Consider the following 24,672-nt stretch of genomic DNA (forward strand, 5'->3'; position numbering starts at 1 on the left):
AAAAATCTCTTCTACTAATTGCTTTTACTCACAGACACAGTCTCACTCATAGTTTGGAGAGAAATAAATGGAAAAGATGAGCAAATGGTGCAATGGGAAAGACCCTCATTCCATGTCAAGTGGTTCCCCACAGAAGAGAGGCAAAATAATGACCACCATGTTATAATTCTTGAAGCATGGGGTGGGGAGGGAGAACCTATGTAATATGAAAAAATGAAATACACAAAAGGATAAAGCATTGTGGTAACAGTGGTCCATGCCATTCAGAATGCATTGAAACATCAAAGTCATTGTTACATCTGAGAATTACAAAATGAAATTTCAAATGTTGGAGCAGAGTGAAATCTAGGTAATCCACTCAGCCATCCATTCTTATGCACTCTCAGGAATGTGTCCTGTCCTGCCCAATAATATTTTCAAGGCTAATTTCACTTCCTTATTCCTCAAGGTGTAGATCAGAGGGTTCAGCATTGGTTCCACCAGATTCATCACAATTTGAACCACTGTCCCCAGCATGGGGTTGGGTGTGGGCTGCAGGTAGACAGTGATAATGGGCCCATAGGCACAGAGGATGGCAATGAGGTGGGCACTGCAGGTGGAGAAGGCATGGCGACGGCCCTCAGTTGAACGAATACTCAAGATGGAGACTGTGATTCGAGTGTAGGATGTGAGGATTAGGACAAAGCACACAAGAGATACTAAGCCAACGTTGGTGAAGCTCATTCTCTGGGCTAGGGATATATCAGCACAGGCCAAGGGCAAGAGTGCTGGGATGTCACAGAAGAAGTGATCCACTTCGTTGGGACCACAGTATGGCAAGGTGAAAGTGAGGAAAGTCAAGATACTGGAATGAATACATCCTAACAGCCAGGTACCCACAGCCAGGCCCACACAGATTCGAGAATTCATGATGACTGAGTACCGCAGAGGATAACAAATGGCAGTGAAGCGGTCATAGGCCATCACGGTAAACAGGAAGCACTCAGTGCTCCCAAGGAAATGGAAGAAAAAGAGCTGGGAGACACAGTCCTTGTAGGAGATGAGTCGGCTCTGTCCTATAAGGTAGAGCAGCATTTTGGGACAGGTCACAGAGGAAAAGCCCATGTCAAACACAGACACGTTCCCCAGGAAGAAATACATGGGAGTGTGAAGGCGTGAGGAAAAAATAACAGCCACAAGGATTAACAAATTTCCCAACAGGGTGCAAGCATAGAAGGGCAGAAACAGGACAAAGAGTATAGACTCCAGGCCTTCTGTGTGCGGGATTCCCAACAGGATGAACTCGGTCACCACCGAGCAGTTCTTCATCTCCATGAGAGCCAAATCTGGGGAAGGAAGAGGAAGCAGAGATGCTCTGGCTTGTTGTCAATAGAGCAAACATACTGAAGAAATGAAATTTGTGATTTAAATGACAGTGTTTTGTTTACAGATTTGGAAAGATAGCTCTGATCCAAATTGCAAAGCACTGTAATTGGACTATAGCTGTCATGGCCAGCCTACAATTTCTGTACCAAGTATTTTCATTGCACATGTTTCAAATGCCACATGTTCTTTATTAAGACAATACTTTCAGAGTATGCTAGAGTAAGGATTTTCAAAGGTAAGAACAGGGTCCCCTCAGAATCAGATGGAGGATCTTTCATATCTCTGGAACTATGAAATTGCAACTAGAGAATCATTTGTGAACCACTACTACTAACCACATTAGAGCTTTTTTTTCCCTGGGCTATCACTTGGGCGTTTGGTGGGGTGTGCACATAGAGTGTGCCTTTCAGATCACCATGGCAGGTGAGCCCTCTCTCTTCAAACCTCCCTGTCTAGTGACTCCCTGATCCGTTGGATCAGTCGAAGTCCACCCAGTCACCTCGCAGGTGCGTGGGAACCACTGATTCAGCCCACAATGCTCTCATTCTGGACAGGAGATCAGGGCCCGTGGTAGACCCTCAGCCAGAGTCTGGGACCTCCCAGTCCAAAGCAGTGAAGTCCAGGGATGTGGCCAGATGAGGTGTGTGCCCAAGGCTTCGGAGGGGTCTCTCTGATCCTGTGGCCTGCCGGTGCACAAGGAAAGAGTGCTGGAGCTGGGAGAGGTGCTGGCAAGCCGGGAGCTAGTGCCAGGGCTGGGGGCTTTTGGGGAAGGCACTGCCCTGCCAAACGGCTGCACCGAAGGTGTTCATTTATATTTGTAGTCCTTTTGCTTTTTTAAAAAAATGCAGTCATACAAAGCATAGAATCAGTTGTTCACCGTACCATTATATAGTTGTGCATTCATCACCAAAATTAATTTTTGAACATTTTCATTACCACACACACAAAAATAATAAGAATAAAAATTAAAGTGAAAAAGAACAATTAAGTAAAAAAGAATACTTGGTGCCCCCCCCCCCCCCCATTTTTCTACTCATCCATCCATACACTGGACAAAGGGGAGTGTGGTCCATATGGCTTTCCCAATCACATTGTCACCCCTCATAAGCTACATTTTTATAAACTCATCTTCAAGATTCATGGGTTCTGGGTTATAGTTTGATAGTGTCAGGTATTTACTGCTAGCTATTCCAATTCATTAGAACCTAAAAAGGGTTGTCTATATTGTGCATAAGAGTGCCCACCAGAGTGACCTCTCAACTCCTTTTTGAATCTCTCAGCCAATGAAACTTATTTCATTTCATTTCACATCCCCCTTTTAGTCAAGAAGTAACCACATTAGATTTTATTTCTGTTTTTCCAGTGAGTCATAAAGGTTGAACAATCACCATTTTACAGTTTAAAATACTTATATAACATGATGTCAGCTCATCTGATCCTCACGATAACCTCTGAGGTAGAACTGTAGAAAAGAAACCATCCCAGCATTAGGAAAGCTAAGCAATTCTTCCAAATTGAGGTCACAGGTAAATGGCAGAACCAGGGATCTAAACCTAATCATTTTTCATGACATCAGTCTTGCCACTGTCCTGCATCTGTGATGGATTCTGGCATTACTGACCTTATAAAATCTTGCCTCATTGTGACCCATGTTTTGCCTTTTAACATCACCAGGCATCTGAAAATAGCCCTGGACAGGTTATCCTGTCTCCTTCCCCCTCTATCTCCATTAAAATGTAAAGTCCGGGAGAGCAAATAATTTGTCTGTGGTGTTTACTGTATATTCTCAGTGCCTGAAGAACATCACCTGACACAGAGTAGGTCTACAATACATGTTTGATGAATGAAAGAATGAAATACCTCATTCACCTTCTGGCAATTACTGGATATCATCTTGGTTGTTTCATCTTGCACAATGACTAATTTGATACTATCAGATAGTGGTCTTCTTAAAGAACCCTGTAAAGTAGCTTCACCTTCTATCTGGTCCTCTTCTGCCCCATTACCCTAAATATGTAGAATTTCTTTGTTTACAGCCAGGGTACTGGTACCCAGAGAGAAGTTCTGCACTGTGCTTTCAAAGGTGACCAGACCCAGAGAAGAGCTACGCATAATCTATACTGCTGCCAAAAATGTTCTGGGAGTTTCATCAAGAGGAGTCACACATCACAGAAAGAATTGAAATGAGGGTGTCCAGATGTAGACTGATGTCGAGTTTCCATTCTTTTAATTAAGTTCAAATTCCTGGTTATAAAGGGCAATAATAAGAATTGACCTGTGAGTTGCCAGGTCAGCATGATGGGTTGAAAGAAAAACGAAGAAAATAATTTCCTACTTTGTATTCATTAGCCCTGTGTTCCTGTTCATTGTGAACTCTGAGGACATTTGTAAGTCAAGGACTCCAAGTTCTCCTCTCCATTAGAGGCAGAAAAGAGGAGTAGGAAAAAGAGATGAAGGTGGCACTTGGGTTACTTACAAAGAGGATGTTCTGATCCCTTTACCATCTGTCTCTAGGATCATCAACCCAAATTTGCCTTTGACATAACATTATAAATCAGGGTTAATGATCTCCTCCCATAATCCAGACAGGTCTTCTCAGTCAACTAAATCTAGACCATAGGACATAAAACGAATGTGCTTCTGTCTTCTGCAAAGATTTCTTCCAAGAAACTAATAGCTGCATTGTCTTCTCATTTATGGAAATTGAAATGAACTTGGAGCCCTTGGGATCTCGTTTCTGAGTGTGGCCCTGGTTCAAGGAGCTGCTGAGAAAAGGGAGCTAATTAAAAGTGGGTGAATGATCCAGTGAAACAGAATATGGTGATGTTTCTCCCTTGGGGCATTGCTGTGACAGGAAAAAGATCAATTTCTCCTTAGATCTTCTCCTACTTCTCAGTTAATTTTTTCTTTTAATATTTCAGTTTGGAAATATAGTCTCCCTTGCTACACTCCCCAACAAGCAGTTTTGTCAACTGACAACATTGGCTTCCCTAAATAAGAATTGTTCTCCACATGACTTTTTCAGTGTTATTTTAATGGATCAATCAACAAATGTTTTTTTAAGTACCAGTATTATACCTAAAACAAGACGTTTTCCCTGAATCTGGACTTCTCCTTCTGTGAAGAGAGTCAAGAACCTTTGAAATTCCATATATTTGTGAAATATAAGAAATGTTTATCTTACATATAACACAGGATTCACATAGTTGTCAAAGAAATAATAATATATAAAATCTTAAATTAATGAAAGTGAAGGGCTTAACAAAACAAAAATTTTTCACTTTAAAAAGAATAAGAAAATGGATTTACCTCTGTAAAGATGATTACTAGAAAAAAAAGAGAAGGCACACATATGCAATATGAGGAATGAAAAGAAGGACAGAAGCATATGGACTAAGCAGATAAGAGATATTAGAATATTTGCCAATAAATTTGGAATCCTTGATAAAGTGGAAAAATCCTAGAAAAATACAACTTATCAAAACCAGCTCAAAAAAGAAATAGAGACTATGAAAAGGCATGTTTATTAGTTTCTATTGCTACATAACAAAATTAGTTCAAATCATAGTGTTTAAAAAAAAGACATTTGTTATTTCATGGTTTCTGTGAACAAGGAATCCAGGCACAGCTTAGCTAGATACCTCTGGCTCAGGGTCTCTTGCAAATTTATAGTCCAGCTGTGAGGTGAGGCTGCACTCTCCTCTGAAGGCTCAACTGGGGAAGGATCCACTCCCAAGCTTCTTCATATGGTTATTGGGAGACCTGGAACCTCTAAACAGGACTGCTTCACAGCACGGTGCTGACTTCTGCAAAGTCAATCAATCCAAGAGACAGCAGGATAGAGCAAGTACACCCAGGATGGAAGCCACAGTCTTTTACAACCTAACCCCATCACCTCTACCACATTCTATTCACTAGAAGCAAGCCTAGTTTATAGTCATCTACGTTATATTCCATTTCTTGCTGCTTGGTACATACAGATTTATTATTATTATTAAAATTTTATAATATTTTTTATAAATGTACAAAAGGCATATATTACAATAAAGGTAATCTTTAAAACTGGCTGCATTTTTTGTAAACAAAAATTGATGTTATAAAGTTCATTTTAAAGACTGTAATAATATTAATAAACTATAAAACATAGAGGTATTTATTCCCAAAAAAGAATACATCCTGTTTAATTATCTTGATTTTGTTACAGAAAACAATACATGATTTTTTCATACATGTTTTAAAAGTTTAATATCTTATATTTAGTTTTATTCACCATGTTTATGTTAAAATACAGATTAAAAATTGTTTCATATAATGGGGGACATGGACAAAAACAGTTTTAAAAACCTGCTGTTAAGAATTCTAGGCTTTCATGCTTAAAAACAAATTTAATAGGATTCATCTTTTGTTAATAATTGGCAATGTTAAAAGTGAAAGATTCAGGCTTCTATTTCTAGGCTCTTCTCAATTGTTTATGAGTAGATACCTGGACTCTATTCTCAGAAAAAATATAAGAACTTGGATATAATCATCACTATATATTTTAACATGGTCTTGAAATACCTGAATTTGATGGGATGAATACAATTTCTTAAGTTCAACACGAGCAATGCCAGTTATTTTTATCTCCTTTAAATTTGAATCTCTATAACATTTTTCCTCATAGTTTCTCTTTTCAATCATAAGTCCAGCATAGGTATAAATTACATATAAATGGCTAGGAAGACAAACAATTTAAACTATAATGATGACCGTAATGAGTACAGTTGACTCTGTTCAGTGAATATTACCACCCAAACAGTAAATGAAACATGAGTATATATGTCCCATATCCTCAAATTTCTGCACTTGCTCACACAACCATATACCCAGAGGCTCTCAACACATTTTTTGTTTTAAAGAAAAGTATATTAAAATATTTTCATAATATATTTTTGTTTAAAAAAGTAGTATTGACAGGTGTGTGCCATTGTTACACTTAATGATTTAAAGTCCTGCAGTCATCTTTAGGAATCCCTGGGGGACTGTAAACCCTAATTTCAAAATTTTGCTTTGCAACTCAGAACATGCTCTGTAACACTCAGAATACACTTCCCACATTTCTAGATACAGGGTCTGTACACTATCAAGGAAGACCATCCCCTTGCTAATAATCTCCTTCAGTTAAAGTCTGCCCTCTTGAGTTTCCTAGCAAATGCTCCCTGTTTTATTCTATGTAGTCTGCTAAAAGAATCTGATCCCTTTTCTAGTCAGCATCCTTTTCCAAATTTGAGATCAGCAGACATGTCTGTCTTCTCTGTACTGAAGAGTTTAATTTCCAACAATTTCTCTTACATTATGCCTTTTGGGTTCCTGACATTTCACCATCCTAGTTTGGCAATGCCCCACTTATAATGTGATACTTGGGCTCAAAGGCAATATCCGAAGTATAATGGCACTTAGATTTTGCATGGAACAAAGGAGAACTCAACAAATAACTATGGAATGAAAGAATGAATGACTTTCTCTTTCCCTTTTTGCAATTCTTTGTGTTGGAGTCAATTTGCTCCTAATGTCTGGGAACCCATTCTTCCTTCTCTAATTAAAAAGAAGAAAAGTAACATTTCCTAGAGATTTATCTTTTCAGGCCAAATTTCTTTGTTACTATACTTTTACATCTTAAACTGGCATTATTTTTCTTTCCCCATGAAAAAGTGCTTTCAAGAAGGCAGTCACTGCAGAGATGATTCACATTCCATAAGCCAGTCTGTTTTTATGTTTAGTCTCTCTATTCATATCCCTTTTGTTTCCTTCAGTATCCATTTAGTAACATCATATTTTAAAGCTCTAGATTCTTACAGATCTACTAAAGGAAATTAGAATAAAAATGTAACTGGCAGTAGTATCCAGGGTGATGGCAGAAGAATTAATCAAAGTATGAGAGTCACAAAGATTTGAGACCATTTTGTAAAACTGCTTCTTAATTGGAGATTTTCTTCCAGGTATTTTAACCTTTCATTTTAATAAGACACACTGATCTCTTTTGGTCCCAGATTCTGTGTCTTGGATATCCTTTTCCTCAATACTACCTATTGCACGTGCCCTAGAGACTCTATCGTGTTAAACAGCATCTCCTGCTGAGATGATGAGCTGTGCAGAGTGTTGGGGAAATATGCAGATGTACTAAGAGTTTTCAAACTAACATAAAAGAAGTGACTTAACAGCATACCACACTGTTAAAGTGTTAAGGATTGGTGAGGGGTGTTTTTAAGATTTCTCCGCTATTAAATTCATCCAAGAGAGCATGTTCCAGTGGAGCTTGTAAGGAGATGTTGCTCTGTCTGGAGATGAAAATAACAGAGAAAAGAGAACTTTAGCCATAACTAGCTGTAATGGGCTGAGGAGCAAAAGTAGGACTGAAGCCTGACAATTGCCAGATGTCCCACCTTCCTCTCTGTACTCCTTTCCCTCATATAAACCATTTTTCTTGAGTCATTCTATCAGACCTTCCTTTCTTTCACTCTCCTAGCCTGGATCCCACAATTCTAGACATAATATTTTGGAAACCGCTTTTGGCTAATGCAAAAATAGAAAGTAAGGAATATGCAAATGGGCCAATACAGAAAAAGTAATATTGATTTAAGGGTAATAGTTATGCAAACTTCTATCTGAACCAGAAACATTCATGATTACTAATAATCTTCCTAGAAAAGGTCAAAATTAATAGTTTGGTGTGATTATGGCAAAGTGTTCTATAACATTTGGCTTCTGGCCTTTAGAGAAATTGTGTATTTTATATTCTTCCAGAGAACAGAAGAAGGCAATGAGGGAGCTCCATTTTACTGAGTTCTTAGGAAGTTCTGGGGGCTTGGTATCGCAAGGTTTTGTTGGAGAACTAGGACAGCAAAAGTCGGCCCAATATAGCAAGAACAAAGGCCATATATCTATATCTATTTCTATCTATGTAACCTATCTGTCTCTATATCTGTTTATATTTCTATTTATGTGTCTATCATCTGTCTGTCTGTCGTCTATCTATCTATCCAAGTAGCCCATCAGGTCAAACATAATTGCCAGTTCCACCCTAATAATCTAGTTATAATGAGGAAAGAGCAGTGCCAACCCAGAAGAACTTATGTGATATAAAGATGAGGCAGGGGTTCAGCATAGGTAGAATTTTCTGCATGACTAAAATATGCAGATGGATAATCCCTCATAGAGAATACTAGAGGATTGTTTCTGTGGAGATGAGGGAACACAAAGCTCTGTGACTTCTGGCATTACCTTTTGTCATCCCAGCCTCCTCAAAGGGCCTGATCCCACCTCTGGGTAAGCCACAGAGCTCACAGGCATACAAAGACCACAGCTGACACCCTGTATCTCAGGAAGATCAGACTAGGGCATCAGGAGGAGAATCTCTCTGTCTAGGGCTTCTCTCAGCTGAGATAAAATAATCATATGCTGTGACAATGTTTGGTACTTTTGTCTAATGAATATTCCAAGGTGCTGACACCATCCCTTTGGTGTTTTATGGGTGCAATGCTCATGTACTGATTGGGACTGGGAGAGGGAAGTTGAGTGACTTCTGAGGTGGGTGTGGTTGTGTTCTTTAACTTCCAAGGTGAAAGGAGATTCTTTATATGAGCAATGGCAGTGGCCATTTACCTCATGCCCAAGAGAATTGTCCAAAAAGCTATCTCCAGTACAAAGATGAAAGAAACAGTACATTCCTAGATATGAGAGTGGATCCCACCCACATGGGCCTGCTGAAGGCACAGTTCCTACTGTGTGTGTGAGGTGCTGCAGAGTTCCCCTTATGCTCACCATGTTCTATAATGTCCATTCCTTCATGGCCCAGCCCTGATCAGCAATTCAACCAGTGCCCTGGTGAGACCAAGTCAGATCCACTCCTAAACACTGTCAACACAGCCTTGAAAAGAGTTTTCAAATTCAGCTGGCCTCTATAACAGAGGTCAGCAAACCAGGGCCTTGGGGCAAATCCTGCCCACTGCCTATGTTTGTAAAGAAAGTTTTATTGGAACACAGCAAATCCATTTTTTAATGCAATTTTATTGAGATATAGTCACATACCAGATAATCATGCAGAGTGTTCAATCAGTTGTTCACAGTATCATCACATACTTGTACATTCATCACCAAAATCAAATTTTTAATATTTTCATTACTCAAAAAAAAAAGAAAAAAGAATAAAAATTTAAAAGACACTGAAAACATCCCATACCCCTTATCCACGCCCCCCCCCCATTATTTATTCATTTTGGGGGGTTTATTTTTTTACTCATCTCTTCATACACTGATACACGGAATACCAGTAGCAACGTTTTCACAATCACACAGTCACACCATGAAAGCTATATAGTTATACAATCATCTACAAGAATCAAGGCTACTGGATTACAGTTCAACAGTTTCAGGTATTTCTTTCTACCTATTCTAATACACTAAAAACTAAAAAGGGATATCTATATAATGCATGAGAATAACCTCCAGAATGATCTCTCAACTCTATTTGAAATCTCTCAGCCACTGAAACTTTATTTTGCTTTACTTCTCTTTCCCCTTTTGGTCCAAGAAGGCTTTCTCAATCTCACGATGACAGAGCCACCAGGGTCATCCCCATGAATCATGTCCCACATTGCTAGGGAGATTTATACCTCTGGGAGTCATGTCCCACATAGGGAGAAGGGCAGAGTTGGCTTAGAGAGAGAGGCCACATCTGAGCAACAAAAGAGATACTCTGGGGGTGACACTTAGGCATAATTATAAGTAGGCTTACTTCTCTTTGCTGTAGTAGGTTTCATGAGGTCAAGCTCATAAGGGTTTGACTTATTAAATTAGTAGTCCATAATGTTTGTGAGAATTCAGGAATTCCCCAGGTAGGGAAGTTTAATATTTCCACCTTTTTCCCCAGTCACTCAAGGGTGCTTTGCAAATAGTTTTTATTCTCTGCCCAAATTACTCTGGGATATATCGGGGCTTCCCACTAACCTGTAAAAACCAACTAGACCTCGCTCCCTATTCAAGCTTCCATATAATTACAGTGGTTGAATAAAATGACCATACAAGATAAATTGGATAGTTTGCTACAGAAAATATAGATTTTTCCACCAAATAAACATCTCTTCCTTTGGTCTCACTCAGAAGTTGAGGTTTTAAAACACTGTCAATATTGTCCTAAACCCTTTAGTTTGATTTGCCTTAGTCCTAACTAGATCAGCCTCATTCATATCTCTAACTGAAGTATGATCTCTTTTTCAGCCTTTTAAACAATTGCTGCATGGTGGAATGTTGATTTCCATAGCTGCCAAACTCTAGTTCTGAGTCTCAGGTGTCACACAGATACCTGAAATTCCAGGGAACAACCAGGTTTTACACAAAGAGCTCAGCATCTCAGAATTTAGAAATAATCCTAACAACTTAGGAGTAGATGTGACAGCTGTAAGAGCTTACAATTTAGGAGACTTTACAGCTCCCTGATAACCTATGCTTTCGATTTCAATTCTCAGAGTTTGCACATTATAGTTAGTCCCTATTAGTGAGGCATTATAATATTTGTCTTTTTGTTTCTGGCTTATTTCACTCATACTGTCCTGAAGGTTCATTCACCTAGTTGCATGCCTCATAGCTTCATTCCTTCTTGTCACCACTCAGTAGTCCATTGTATGTATACATGACAATTCACCCTTCTGCTCATCAGTTGATGTACCCTTAGGCCACCTCCATCCATTGCCAAACATGAATACTGCCACCATAAACACCAGGGTACAAACTCTCTCAGTGTCTGCTTGTCTGAAAATATTTTAAACTCTCCCTTATTTTTGAAGGACAGTTTTGCCGGATATAGAATTCCTGGTTGTCAGTTTTTCTCTTTCAGTATCTTAAATATATCATACCACTGTCTTCTCACTTCCATGGTTTCTGCTGAGAAATCTGCACATATTCTTATTGAGCTTCCCTTGTATGTGATGGATTGCTTTTCTCTTGCTGCTTTCAGAATTCTTTGTCTTTGACATTTCACAATCTGATTATTAAGTGTCTTATTATAGGTCTATTTGGATCTGTTCTTTTGGGGGGTACACTGTGCTTCTTGGATCTGTAGTTTTATGTCTTCCACAAGAAATGGGAAATTTTCAATGATTATTTCTTCCATTATTCTTGCTGCAATTTTTCCCTTCCCTTCTCCTTCTGGGACACCCATGGCACATATGTTCATGTGTTTCATGTTGTCATTGATTCCCTGAGACCCTGCTCGTATTTTTCCATTCTTTTCCTTATCTGTTCTTTTGTGTATGCAATCTCAGATGTCCTATACTGTAGTTCACTAATCCTTTCTTCTGCTTCTTCAAATCTGTTGTTAGTCTCCATTGTGTTTTTCATCTCTTATATTGTGCCTTTCATTACCATGAATTCTGTCATTTGTTTTTTCAAACTTTCGATTCCTTTCTTATGTTTGCCCAGTGTCTTCTTTATATCTCCCCTCAACTCATTGATTTGATTTTTGAATTGATTTAGCATGTTTATTTGAACATCTTTAGTTAGTTTGCTCAACTCCTCTATCTTGTTTGAGGTGTAAGTTTGTTCCTTTGACTGGGCCATGTCTTCATTTTTCCTAGTGTGACTTATAATTTTTTGTTGGTGTCTAGGCATCTAGTTCCCTTGATTAGTTCATTCTAGAGGTCATTTTTGCATTTTCACATAGGGTTTCTTGTTGTTTGGCTTTGTTCTTTATCTGTTTTTGGCATTAAGTTCAACTTATTTTAGACTTCTACAATAGCTTCTGTTTAACTGATCAGAACTTTTTAGCTCTTGTTATTCTGACTCTTGCCTTGCCTTTATGGAAACTTTTTTTTGAAGGGGTGTCTACCCAGATATGATTGAACCCAATCAGATTTTCCCATTCCAGACAGACCCAGTTCTCAGGAGGAGGGTGTAATCAGCAACCTGAAGATGTAACCTGAGGATGAGAGCCAGCAGGTTGTCAGGCTTTTTGTGAGGCTTCCAGACTCTGTGCATTTCCGCTCCTGCCCAGCAGGTGGCACTTGTCAGCCTGCAGCTCACCATAGGCATAAAGAAGTGTGGTGCCTTTAATTCTCACCAGAATATGTCTCTGTCAGTAGAGGCAAAAGACAAGCTTAAGCTATTTCTTTTTTTTTTCCTGCCTCTGGGGCCTGAATTCTCTGAAGGAGGGCCACCATTTGAGCTGCACCCCCTCCCCCTTTTATTGGGGAAGGTACACCTGTATGGAATTATCTCCTTCACTTGACTTCTTACTTTGTCTCTGAGACCTATCTTAACTCCACCCTTGCCTGGGTCAATGCTGACAATTGGAAATGCCTGAGGTTTTCTCCAATGAGCTACTTAGAATATTTGGGGGAATAAAAGGAAAAAAAAAAATTCCCTTTCAGAGGCAGTCCCAAGCCCCCAAGGTTTGCCAGTCAAGAGCTAGAATTGGTACCTGGCTCTATGTGCCCCTTTTCTTGGGGTACAGCCCCTTCACAGTATTCTGACCTCAGCCAACTCCAAAAGCCTTTTTATTTTTTATTTTAGTTTATTTTATATTTTTTTCCGCTAGCTCTGCCTCTTATCTGCCAGGAACCTCCTATCATTGTTCCTTTCCTGCTTGCTCCAGGTTTATCTGTGCTCATAACTTGCATTCAGTAGTCCAAATGTGTTAAATACAACTTTATTGAAGCTTGGTTGAGCTACTTTCCCTTGCTTGTAGTGGGGATCACTTCTGCTTCCCACAGGGAAGTATTCCATCTCAGCCTACCATGTCAGTAGGAGAGAAGCACCAGGCTCCACAGTTTGGGAACTTTACTTACAGTTCTGTGCTGCAATCTCAGCCCTTCCCCCATCCCAGACTGGTTTACAATGTCTATCCGGTCATACATGTCCCCCAAACAGTTGTTCCAAACAGACTCTGGCAATTTCCTAGTTTCTCTATAGGACTAACTAAATACCACACCTTACCATGCTGCAATCTTGCCCCACCTTCTAGGGGTTGCTCCACATCCATTTTTAAATATTCCTTCTATGGCTGCATTCATGCTTCAAGAACAGATTTGAATATTTATAACAGAGACCATAAGGCCAACAAAGCCTAAAAATATTTAGTATTTTGACCTTTAGAGAAAGTTTGCTAGTGAGCTATTCTTTGAGAATAGGGAAGACATCACAGTCTCATATCAATCTGAATCACTTCCCAGATGTGTTTATGAAATAATAAAAAAACTTACAACTGGCATGGATAGATTTTTTTGAATTATTTTACTACCCAAATGAAAAGAAAAACACTTTTACCCACAAGTGGACTAGTGACCTCCTTACGAAGTAATCTGGCCCCCCACAAGTTTCTTCAGGGCTCCTTTAACTTCTTTGTTTCTCAGAGTGTAGATTGTGGGGTTCAGCATGGGGGTGACTACATTGGCAAAGATCTGCACTGGAGTGACCAGCACCTCGCTCAAGGATGGCTGGGTGTAGACGAGGGCACAGGGTCCAAAGAACAGCGTGACCACCGTGAGGTGGGAGACACAGGTGGAGGCCGCCTTGCGCCTCCCCTCAGCAGAGTTCATCTTGAGGATTGCAATGACGATGCGGACGTAGGATGCAAGGATGAGGAGGAAGCAGGTCATGGGCACAACACCGATGTTGGTGAAGCTCACCGTCTCAATGACAAAGGTGTCACCACAGGCCAATTTGACCACAGGGAAGATGTCACAGAAGAAATAGTCCACCACGTTCGACCCACAATACGGCAGCTGGAAGGTCAGTGTCGTGAGAACTGTGGCATGAAAGGAGCTGGTGAACCAGGTGCCGGCAGCCAAGAAGGCACACACCCTGCGGTTCATGATGATGGTGTAACACAGTGGGTGGCAGATGGCAGCAAAGCGGTCATAGGCCATCACCGTATACAGCAGGCTCTCAGTGCAGCCCAGTAAGTGGTAAAAGAAGACCTGGGACATGCAACCACCCAGTGAGATAACATGGTTCCTCACCAACAGGATGGCTAACAACTTTGGGGTGCTCACAGAAGAGAAACTAATGTCCAACACTGAGAGGTTGCAAAGAAAGAAATACATAGGGGTATGGAGGCGGGAATCAGATCTCATAGCTAAAAGGATGAGCAGATTTCCCAGCAGAGTGCAGAGGTAGAAGGTCAGGAAAACAGCAAAGAGCACGGTTTCTTGCCCCTCTGTGTTCGGGATGCCCAACAGGATGAATTCTGTTACCGAAGTGTGGTTCTGTATTGCCATAGAAGTTAGACTTTATCCTGAATGGAGGAGAAAAATCACAGTAAGGTGAATCAGTTTCCATTGCTTACTACCCTTCCCATTGTTCATGCAAGATTGGAAGAAATATGGCATAATCATTAGATTCATAAAGAGAAGGGCAGTTGTAGCTGCTATTAGTGAAAGGACCAGCAAATATCCCTGAAAAGGAAGTCTGGTCTAGGAGTGAGGACTGAATGCAGCCAACTAGATAAGTAAATTAGTGTCATCAGGTAAAGAAAAACAAATGACCAAGAGAGTCGAAGCATGGAGGATTAAGATAGGAATGGAAAGACAAAGAAAGGAAAGGAAATGGAGCAAAGAAGAGGGAAAAGATGACACATTAATATTTTGCATAGAATTTTCTAACTAAGCCTCAGTATAATCCTGTAAGATAAGTATTACTATTTCCATTTCATAAATGCTTAAAAAATAATTCAGGTAAGTTAAATAACCTGTCTGACTTCTCATATACAGCAGGTAAGAGGTCCTGAATTCAAACCAAAGGATGCTAAATTCATTTCTTTATAGTTGGGAAAGACAAAAATAGCTATGGAAATGCAAATAAAAGGAAAATTAATATATTTTCTGAACTGAAAGGATTTTAAGGATGATTTAGTTTAATCATTTTTTTTTTTTAATTTGGACTTCTTCAACCACAACCCTAAGAAGTAGCTATACACAAATGCTTAAAATAGTGAAAAAAAATTTTTTCCCAGGTCTTATCATTCCATCTGTACAAAATCCTGGCTTTCCTGTTCCTTTTTTGTTGTTTTAAGGTAAATTTCAATTTTCACTGTAAATCTTACCCATTGGACTTAGACTTACTTTTGGGGGACATAATAAACAAGACTTGTAGAAAAATCCTCAGAAATCTGGAAGCAAATAACAGTCCTCTGTGCTTTGGTTTAAACATGTCTTATGTTGTTCAAATGCTATTTAAGAGAATTGGCATTGAGTTTCTCCCTGATATTCCTTGTATTCCCCCCATCTTTTTTGTCTGCTGTTGTTGATCATTCTGTAATGAATTACACAATGAAAAATGCTACAATTGCCTTCCTTACTGTATTTCTTTTAGTGCACTCTAAGATTTCATCAGCCATCAAAGCAACTATAACACCTGAAACTGAATTTTCTCATATGTGAAATTGTAGGGAGGTTTTCACACTAGTTTCTATATTCAGTGCCAGAACCACCCTTTTTGGTATCTTTTGCCAAAAGATATAGTTATTATTTATATAAAGTTATTATTTATATAAAGTTATTATTTATAGTCTTCCCATTTCATCCTTTTGGTATTCACCCATCATTCAAGCCTATCAAAGCCTACTCATGGGTTATGCCTGTTATCTAATATAGACTCTATTCTTTGCAGCATGATGTGCATGGTACAGTTATGAAATTGCTAATGTTTCCCATTGAAGTTTTGAGGGAGTATTCACAGAGGAGGAAATATTCAGGGTCTATACTGTGAAAGACCCTAGATGAAGGGATAAAAGTCTTTAGTAAAATGATGGACCTCATATTTTAGATAAATGGCTTTGGTTACAATGTACAGTATATTTTTACAGGGTGAATAGCCTGGAGCTAGGGAGACAAGCTAGGAAACTAGGGCAACTTCCAGGCCAGGGGGAAGAAATGTTGAATTCATATACACTTATGAAGTAGAGTCTATAAGTCTTAGTAAATAATTAGGTGTGAGGGCAGGAGGAGAGAGTGAAGAAAGAGAGAGGATAATCTAACCTGAAAGACAAGTTGGATAACATAGTGCTATTAAATGAGATAATAGAATATAGGTAGAATTCAATGAGTTATAAAATGAAAATCTATTTTTTTTCAAGGTAAATGATAGGATTACTTTTGTACCTTTCGTCTTTGAGTCTGTGAACCAACTGATTAACGATGTCCAAAAGCCAATTGAATGCATGACTCTGAAACTAAACAGAGAACCCAGAACTAGATATGTAACTAAAAATATGGAAGTAAATCAGATTAGCACAACCCTAACATTGAGTGATAAATTAGAAGAGTCCAGAAGGGAGACCGTGAGAGAAGAGCTGGGAGCACTTGAGAAGTCTGGGGAGTTGTGTGTCCCTCCTTCCCTTCAGCCCCTCACCATTCCCCAGATGAGTCTGTGGCTCAGATACACTGTTAAAATCAGTGAATGTAAATAAACAAAGATAAATAATATTTATTTAGTACTCACTCTGTGCTAGCAAGACTATTCTAAGTACTTTATGAATAATAACTTATTTAATCCTCCTAACAACCATCTGTAGCATTTACTATGATTATTCCCAACTTAGAGAAGCATTATGGCAAGACAGGTTACCAGACAGCAATCAGTGGAAGCAAATGAAAACAGAGATACTGGTGAGGTCTGGGGATAAGGAAGAGTCACATGATTGCAGTTGGTTCTTTTTAAGTTATGATTATTTCTGAGAGTTTTAGAGCCTCATCCTAGGTGCCAACTATCCTTGTTTGGGGGAGAAAAAGAAACTTCATACGGTTGTATGGGTGACATTTCATAAGGTGAGTCAAACCGTTGGCTGGATATAGAGGAGGATGAGTATTTATTTGATGTATTAGGGTATTGGCATTAATTCCTGAAAATGATTCATTGAGTAAGGTCAGTCATTTGAAATCTGAGAGAATGGCCATCCAAGGACAATACTCTGTGAGTGTGTTTGGATGGTGATTTCATATTTCTTATCTTCAGCATGTTCTAAGATTACATGAGAACAATTATTCCAGGGGACATTTACAGACAAGGAGACCAATTTTAATATTCTAATGGGTAATTCTATGGGTAGTTCCTTTACTGTAGACATGCATGTTTAATCACCAGATCAAAAAGAGCCATAGAGCTAATATATTGGTGTAGTTATAGAATTGATCTTTGGTGATTAAACCTGCAAGAACCAAAGCAACAATCTCAATTTCTCTTTCAAATATTAGATGAATGGCTAGAGTCCACTAGAGAAGAAATTTAACCTAATCTTATAAATACAAGATCAGAAATTAGGTCTAATATATGATTATATGTTATAGAAGAAACACCATTATAATGATTCTATATCCATTCCACCTGATGCCTTGAAATTATAAAAAACACTTTATATGCACACACAAATTTGTGTATGTGGGGGTGGGGTGGGGGTCCCAATAGTATTCAATTTATTAAAAGAGTGCTCCACACCCAAATGGCTAAGAACCACTATTCAACATACTAAACTAGACAAAATAATACATGTCCTCTAAGATGGAGCAGTTAACACTAAACATAAAATATAAAATAAAATTGCATTCATTTTCCATAAAGGAACAGTGAAAAATTTGTAACTACTCTAGTGAATGCAAATGCTAAAACAGAAACAGTAAAATGCAGAGGAGTGAGAGGGATGGAGAATACAAAGGGAAAGAGAGAGAAAAAAAGCAAAGTCTGTAATAAAAAATACATGCTCACACCCTTCATGTATACAATGTTCTGGTCCAAGTCAAATGAAAGCTTATTCTCTTCTATTCTTCTGGCATCCCTTACGGATGATTTTCTGGGTCACCTTATTAGAAAGGACTCTACAGACTGGCTTGATCCTGGAACCTTTAGGCTTGTGGTGTTTCTATGTATCTTTCCTGAAACCAGTCAGGGTCTGTGCAAATAAACCCCCAAACCAGACCCCATTTATCTGCTGATCCTTTCTGCAGGCTCTAAAGCCTCCCAAAAGAGTGAGTTTCAGAAGCTTAAAGAGAGCTGGCCTGTTCCAAGGGACCGTATCCCCTGAAGTCTGCCTTGAGTGCCTACGGCTTAGAGGTTACATCATGTTCTCACTAGTTTGTAGAGATGAAAGTTTAATACAATAATGGGACATAACCAATTAGTCCTTGCACACAAGGTGATGGAACTTTTGTTTAAAACTGTTCGGGAGGGGCAACCACATACCATGAAGAACATTCAGTCCATTTTCTCAACTGAAAATACGCAGTGCTACTTAGAAAATTTTTCATTATGACATCAAAACTCACAGTGATTAATTCCTCCCAAAAGCAATCAGAGGGTTCAGGATTGCCACAGAAGCATGAGAGTGTAAATAGTTTTTTTATATTAATTTTATTTACACATGCTCCATATCCACCAAATATACCCTCCCTCCACCCCCTTCTCTGTATCCCAGGTAAACTCTGTTCTCTGTCCCTGTGGATTTTCTAATTATAGGCATCTTTTATAAGTGACATTATGCAATATTTGTCCTTGCATGTATTGCTTATTTCACTGAGAATAATTTGTTCAGGGTTTTTCCATGTTAAAGCATGTCTCATAACATCATTCTTTCTTACAATTAAATAATATTCTATTGTGTGTATGTACCACATTTTGGTTATCCATTCATTTAGTGACAGAGTTTTGGGTTGTTTCTGATATTCAGCTTTTGTGAATAATGCTGCTGTAAACATTAATGCACATATATCTATGTAAGATCCTGTTTTCACTTTCTTTGAGGCCATACCTAGAAAAGGATTGCTGGATCGTATGGTATTAATACATTTAACTTTTTCAGGTTCTACCATGTTGCTTTCCACAATGGCTGCACCAATTTATATTCCCACCAACAATGCTTTAGAGTTCTAATTTCTCCTTTTCCTCTCCAATACTTGTTTTCCATTTTTTAAAATAATAACCACTATTGTGAGTGTGAAGTGATATCTCATTATGGTTTTGATTTGCGCTTCCATAATCACTAATGATGTTGAACATCTTTTCATATGCTAATTGGCCATCTGTATATCTTTTTTGGAAAAATGTCTACTCAAGTCCTTTGCCAAGTTTTTAAATTATGTTGTTTATCTTTTTTGTTGTTGCATTGTAAAAACTTTTTATGTATTCTGGATATTAAGCCTTTGCCCACTATGTGGCTTGCAGCTGTTTTCTCCCATTCCACTGGTTGCCTTTTAACTTTCTTGTTAATGTCCTTTGATGAACAAAAGTTTTAAATTTCAATGAAATCGAATTTATCTATTTCATTTACTTTTGCTTTTGGTGTCATATATAAGTAAACCATCACCAGTGGATAGATTTTGAATCATACAATCTGGGTTCAAATCTTGACCATGTAATTACTGATGTATGAAAGTGGGCAAGTTCCTTAAACTGTCTGAGAACCATTAAAATTTCCTTATCTATAAATTTGAGATGATACTTTTCACATAATGTTTTATGAATTTCAAATGAGATGCTGTGCATGTAAAGAACTTTTTTGAAATATAAATCTCAAAATATGAAGAATTAGTATTATTTTAATAATTTTTAATAAATAGTAATTATTAATTTAAAAACGGCTGGTAGACTATCTTGAGGAGACCTAGAGAATTGGAATTTTATAAAACCAGCTCTATTGTGCTGTAATTCATAGACCATAAAACTCACCATTTTAAATTGTACAATTCTGTGATCTTTACTAAATTTTCTGATTTGTGCACGTAACTCTACAACCACAACTAAATTTTAGAACATTTCTGCAACTTAAAACCAATCCCTGAATCCATTTGCAGTCACTGGTGTTCTCACCCAAGCCCAACGCATCCGCAAATCTACTTTCTGTCCTTTCTAGACAATTCATATAAATGGAATCACATAAAATGTGACTTTTTGGGTCTGATGTCTTTAGCATAATGTTTTCAAGGTTCTTACATGGCATGTATCCATACTTTAGTCTGTTTTTATGGTCAAATAATACTCTGCTGTATGGATATACTATATTCTGTTTATTCATCCATCAGCTGATGGACTTTTGGGTGGTTTCCACTTTGGGGTTATTATGAATAAGCTAATATGAACAGTTTTGCAAGTTGTTGTGGGAGCATATGTCCTTGTTCCCTTGGGTTTTATACCTTGGAGTGTAGTTGCTAGATCTTGACTGTTGGTACTTCAAATTGAGTTACATACAAAACTATCTTAAAGGAAAAATATTCATGTCAATATACATTTTTCCTATATGTTACTTTATTTTAAAACATAAGGCTACATGTAAACTCTTGTTCAGCTTTTCTATTTTATTTGTAATATAATAATAAAAACAAATAATATTATTTGTTTTATAATAATAAAAACAAAAAGGGACTAAATGCAAAAAATATATAGAACAAATAAAATTCTAATAATCATTAATTTGATCTCTTGAAATATAGTTTTTCTGAAACCAAATAACTGATACTGAGATTAATCAGGGAAATATATATATATATATTTGTGAGTATTATGTGTTACTTGTAAACATGATTCATTAGTCTGAATTGTATTCAACCATGGTTTGTCATCCTTATCACTGTTTTTCACCTTATTTCTTTTAAAAATGACCTTTTAATGTTGCTAATATGTTATTTTTACTGGCTAATTAATTAAATTATGCAGGAATTACAACAATAACAAATAAGAGATATAAATTATTTTTTGATATTTCATATTTACTATACTAAAGCTAATGACCTTTGATGTCGCTGTGTATCAGATATGCATATGATGTAATTATGCATACTTACTGAACATTCTAGCGTGGATTCTTTCAAATTTCACAAGCTTGCCTTAGAAGCCACATGACAACTCAATTTTTCTACCAATTTTCTCTATTTGAATACCTAGAAAACACTCTACATATCATGCTCTAACAAACATTTGGCATTTCCTAGTTTGATCAGATATAGGTACTAAATTTAAGACGTTATTTCAATTAGAAAATAACCATCTACATAATTTATGTTATCATTATGTTATTCCTTAATTTATTGTCAAAATGAAATTCCAAAGTTCTCAAAGTAAATGTGGACCCCAATTTTAAAAACACTGACTATGGTTAGAACTATAGTTAGAGTCTATTAGCATTTTGTTTCTTTGACTGAGTGCATGGCCTTTCGTGAGCTTCAATATCTCTTAATTTAAAAAATGGATTTACAAATACAGTTGAAGACCAATATCTTATAAATTTTTGAAAACTATATTATGTTGAGTTGCAAATTAATCAGGATGGACTGTTATATGTTGTGATAACAAACAATTCAAAAATTATTGTGCCTTAACCCACACAGATGTTTTTCCCCACTCATCCCTCACGTTCAGTGCTGGTGAGTGGGGTGAGGATTGGGGTCGCTTAGATCCCTAGGTTGACTGGGTCCCCATCTCAAGACGTGTTGCCATGGTCACCATGGCAGAGGGGTGGGATATTGGGAGATGGTAAAGTGTGCATTGGCTCTTTAGGGATTCCGCCCAGAAATAACATACAATTTCTGCTCCCATTCCATTCCAAGTCCCATTGCACAGGCACATGAACTTACCTAACTTTAAAGAGTAGAGAACTGAAAGTTAATAAACAAACTGAATGAATTTGAAAAAATAATGATTAAGAAAAAAGAAAAAGAAAACATCTGGAGTATTTGGAAGAAAAAAACAACCAAAAAAGGAAAACCTTAAAGGACAATATATATACACACACTGTAATTAATACTTTCTTTATGTTCAAGTGTTATTATCTAAATTGTATATTTAGTCTTCCATACTAAGAATTGTGAAAATTTATATTGTTTAAACCTCTTCATATTCTCCGAAAGAAAATACAGAAGCATCATGAATTCACTCTCACTCTTATTGATATGCAAGAAGAAAATGGAAGATAAGATATTTATTTTTATATATAACCACACTGAACTTTCCCAAGGACTTCCATATGCTAAATAACAACAAAATAAGTGCACTTGAAAAATTCTACTTGGACCCCCAAAATAGACAGAAGGTTAGTGAGGCCCTCAAGCAGCCTTCCCAGGGTTTCATTACTTGGACTGATGTGGGAAAGCAGCAGAAATGTTTGTGGATGCTTGACAATTTGGAGACCATGGCAGAAATGGGTTAACCCCAGGAGATGTGGACATAGATCTAAACAACCAAGTGGCAAGATGGGACATTGTGCATACCATAGGAGGGCAAAGGAAGGTTTATCACAGTGGAAAAGTGGGCATCCCTGCCACTAATGCTGTATTATTTAAGTTCCAGAGCTTAGAATCAATTCTAGGGAGATGGAGGATGAGGGGAGAAAGCTCAAAATTCACTGGGGTTATTTGATGAGTGTGATTATGTTAGTGTTTCCTACCATTTGGCAGAAATGGAAGCTCAAGACAAGGGGAAAAAATGTTCTGTTATGGAAAATAAAGGACATTACATTTTGCACATCTGAGCTTGTAGCTTATGAAAAATAGATTACCATTATGTATTGTCTTATGTTTGAAATCATCTTAAATTATGGTTCCCGAGAAGTATGACATGGACGTCAATTATGTACACATATCTGGGTTTGAATCGGGACCTGAGAGTAAAAGGGTAGGAGTGGAATTGTGGGTGAAAATTAATAGGCCTAATTACATTTCATGGACTTCAAAAATTATTTGACCTTGTGTTATTTCCCTTGCAACATTGTTCTTGACCATGGAGCTTACACCTCATTTCACGTGGCTCTATGACCAGACTTGGTCTGTTGCTGATTCACAGGGTCCTCTCTAGAAATGTCCCCATGGAAACCAGATGCAGAGAGAAAGAAGAGGACAGAGAAATAGCCTAACAATTAATTTTAAGCCTGTTTTTTCCTTTTCTTCATAATAGAGCCAATGCTTTTAGGGTAGTTTATACCAATAAAATATAAATCTATGTATAATACAGTATATATTACTGAATTATAAAAAAAAGCTAAAGAATAAAAAAGAAATTACAACTAATGGTATTTTTTTCATTTTCTTGCCATTTATATAAGTTAGCCTCTCCTAGATCTTTCTTCTAATACCCACATTCCCAAACATTCAAATCCTATTAGCCAATAAGACTCAGTACATATGCCATTTCCTCCATTAAACCCACCCTGATATTCCCAGAGGCAGATCAAATTATCTTCACTCATTTGAACCCCTTCAGATTTTAACAGTATCTTTCTTACAACAGGAGTATGTAACTTATTTTATAGTTGCATAAAGATCTGTAAGTTATCTGTTCATTCTCCAGAGCAGCTGGCTAAGAGTCTTAGTAGATTCTCAGTGAATGCTTTCTATGTTAATATGCCAGTTGATTAGAATAGGAGGAGGCCTACTAAGCTTCAGGTACCTTGATGGAGAACAGAATTCCTAATTTCACACATTCATTTCTGTGCCCTCATTGAGCTATGGAGACCTTTTTCCTCGTTTTTTAGGGCAGGTTTGTATATGCGTGAACTCTGAGGTAACTGATATAAGCATTTATCTCTTTATTTTAACAGAAGTGGTTTGTTCATTGCTGATCTTAAGGACTTTTTTTTATATTTAATTAAAAACAACAGAGTTCATTCTTTTGGCATAATATTAAAATATCTTTCTTCCTGTGGATTATATTGTGTGTGTGCACCTGTGTGTGTGTTTACGTATTTCTACATGTATATGTAAAGTAATTTAAAATTCCTTAATTCTCTGAAAATAACTAAGAAAGTATTTATTTCTTCTACATTTTGGGTTTCAGAGGGAGGGATGATATGAGTTATAAGACTTCACAACATGCATTGATGGAAAGAATCAGCAGGTATCTGGTTAATTTAAACCAAGAGGACTGTCAGGGTTGATAACTGAGCCCTCTACATTCCCTCTTGAAATCCAGTGAGTCTCTAATTGCTTACCCTGGCCCTGCTACTCTGTGTAACTGCCTGGTTTTAATCCTGCTCTTCACCATGTTGGGGCAATGCCAGCTGTGAGCACTGAAATGTGACTGACAGATTCCACTGATGCGCCTTTGACAGTGAGAAATATCCACACTCAGAATATGGAGCCACTTGAAGCCCTGACATGAAGTTCTCCCTGTTGTCCCTGTTCTCTCCTGTCAATTCCAGTCAAACCTATTTAATTGCCCTGTAACTGGTGAGTGGCATTTTTATCACTAACTCTCTCTAAAGAGGTAATGTTATAGGATCTGCTTTTGTTTTGATGCAGTGATATAGGAAGTATCAGCCTTATCTTGGAAACAATGGGAAAACTGATCTGAACAAAAATG

General features: G+C 37.7%; 2 protein-coding genes across 2 annotated transcripts; both read right to left on the reverse strand.

Annotated features, from left to right (window-relative positions):
• Nucleotides 1-372: 372 nt before the first annotated feature.
• LOC119537360 (putative olfactory receptor 10D3) lies at nucleotides 373-1,314 on the reverse strand. Its single transcript, XM_037839847.1, has one exon. The coding sequence runs from the start codon at nucleotides 1,312-1,314 to the stop codon at nucleotides 373-375; it is 942 nt and encodes a 313-aa protein (XP_037695775.1).
• Nucleotides 1,315-13,685: 12,371 nt separating this feature from the next.
• LOC119537361 (putative olfactory receptor 10D4) lies at nucleotides 13,686-14,615 on the reverse strand. Its single transcript, XM_037839849.1, has one exon. The coding sequence runs from the start codon at nucleotides 14,613-14,615 to the stop codon at nucleotides 13,686-13,688; it is 930 nt and encodes a 309-aa protein (XP_037695777.1).
• Between the last annotated feature and the right edge of the window lie 10,057 nt (nucleotides 14,616-24,672).

The sequence above is a fragment of the Choloepus didactylus genome, chromosome 6, assembly GCF_015220235.1.
Source record: "Choloepus didactylus isolate mChoDid1 chromosome 6, mChoDid1.pri, whole genome shotgun sequence".
NCBI classification, from domain to species: domain Eukaryota; kingdom Metazoa; phylum Chordata; class Mammalia; order Pilosa; family Megalonychidae; genus Choloepus; species Choloepus didactylus.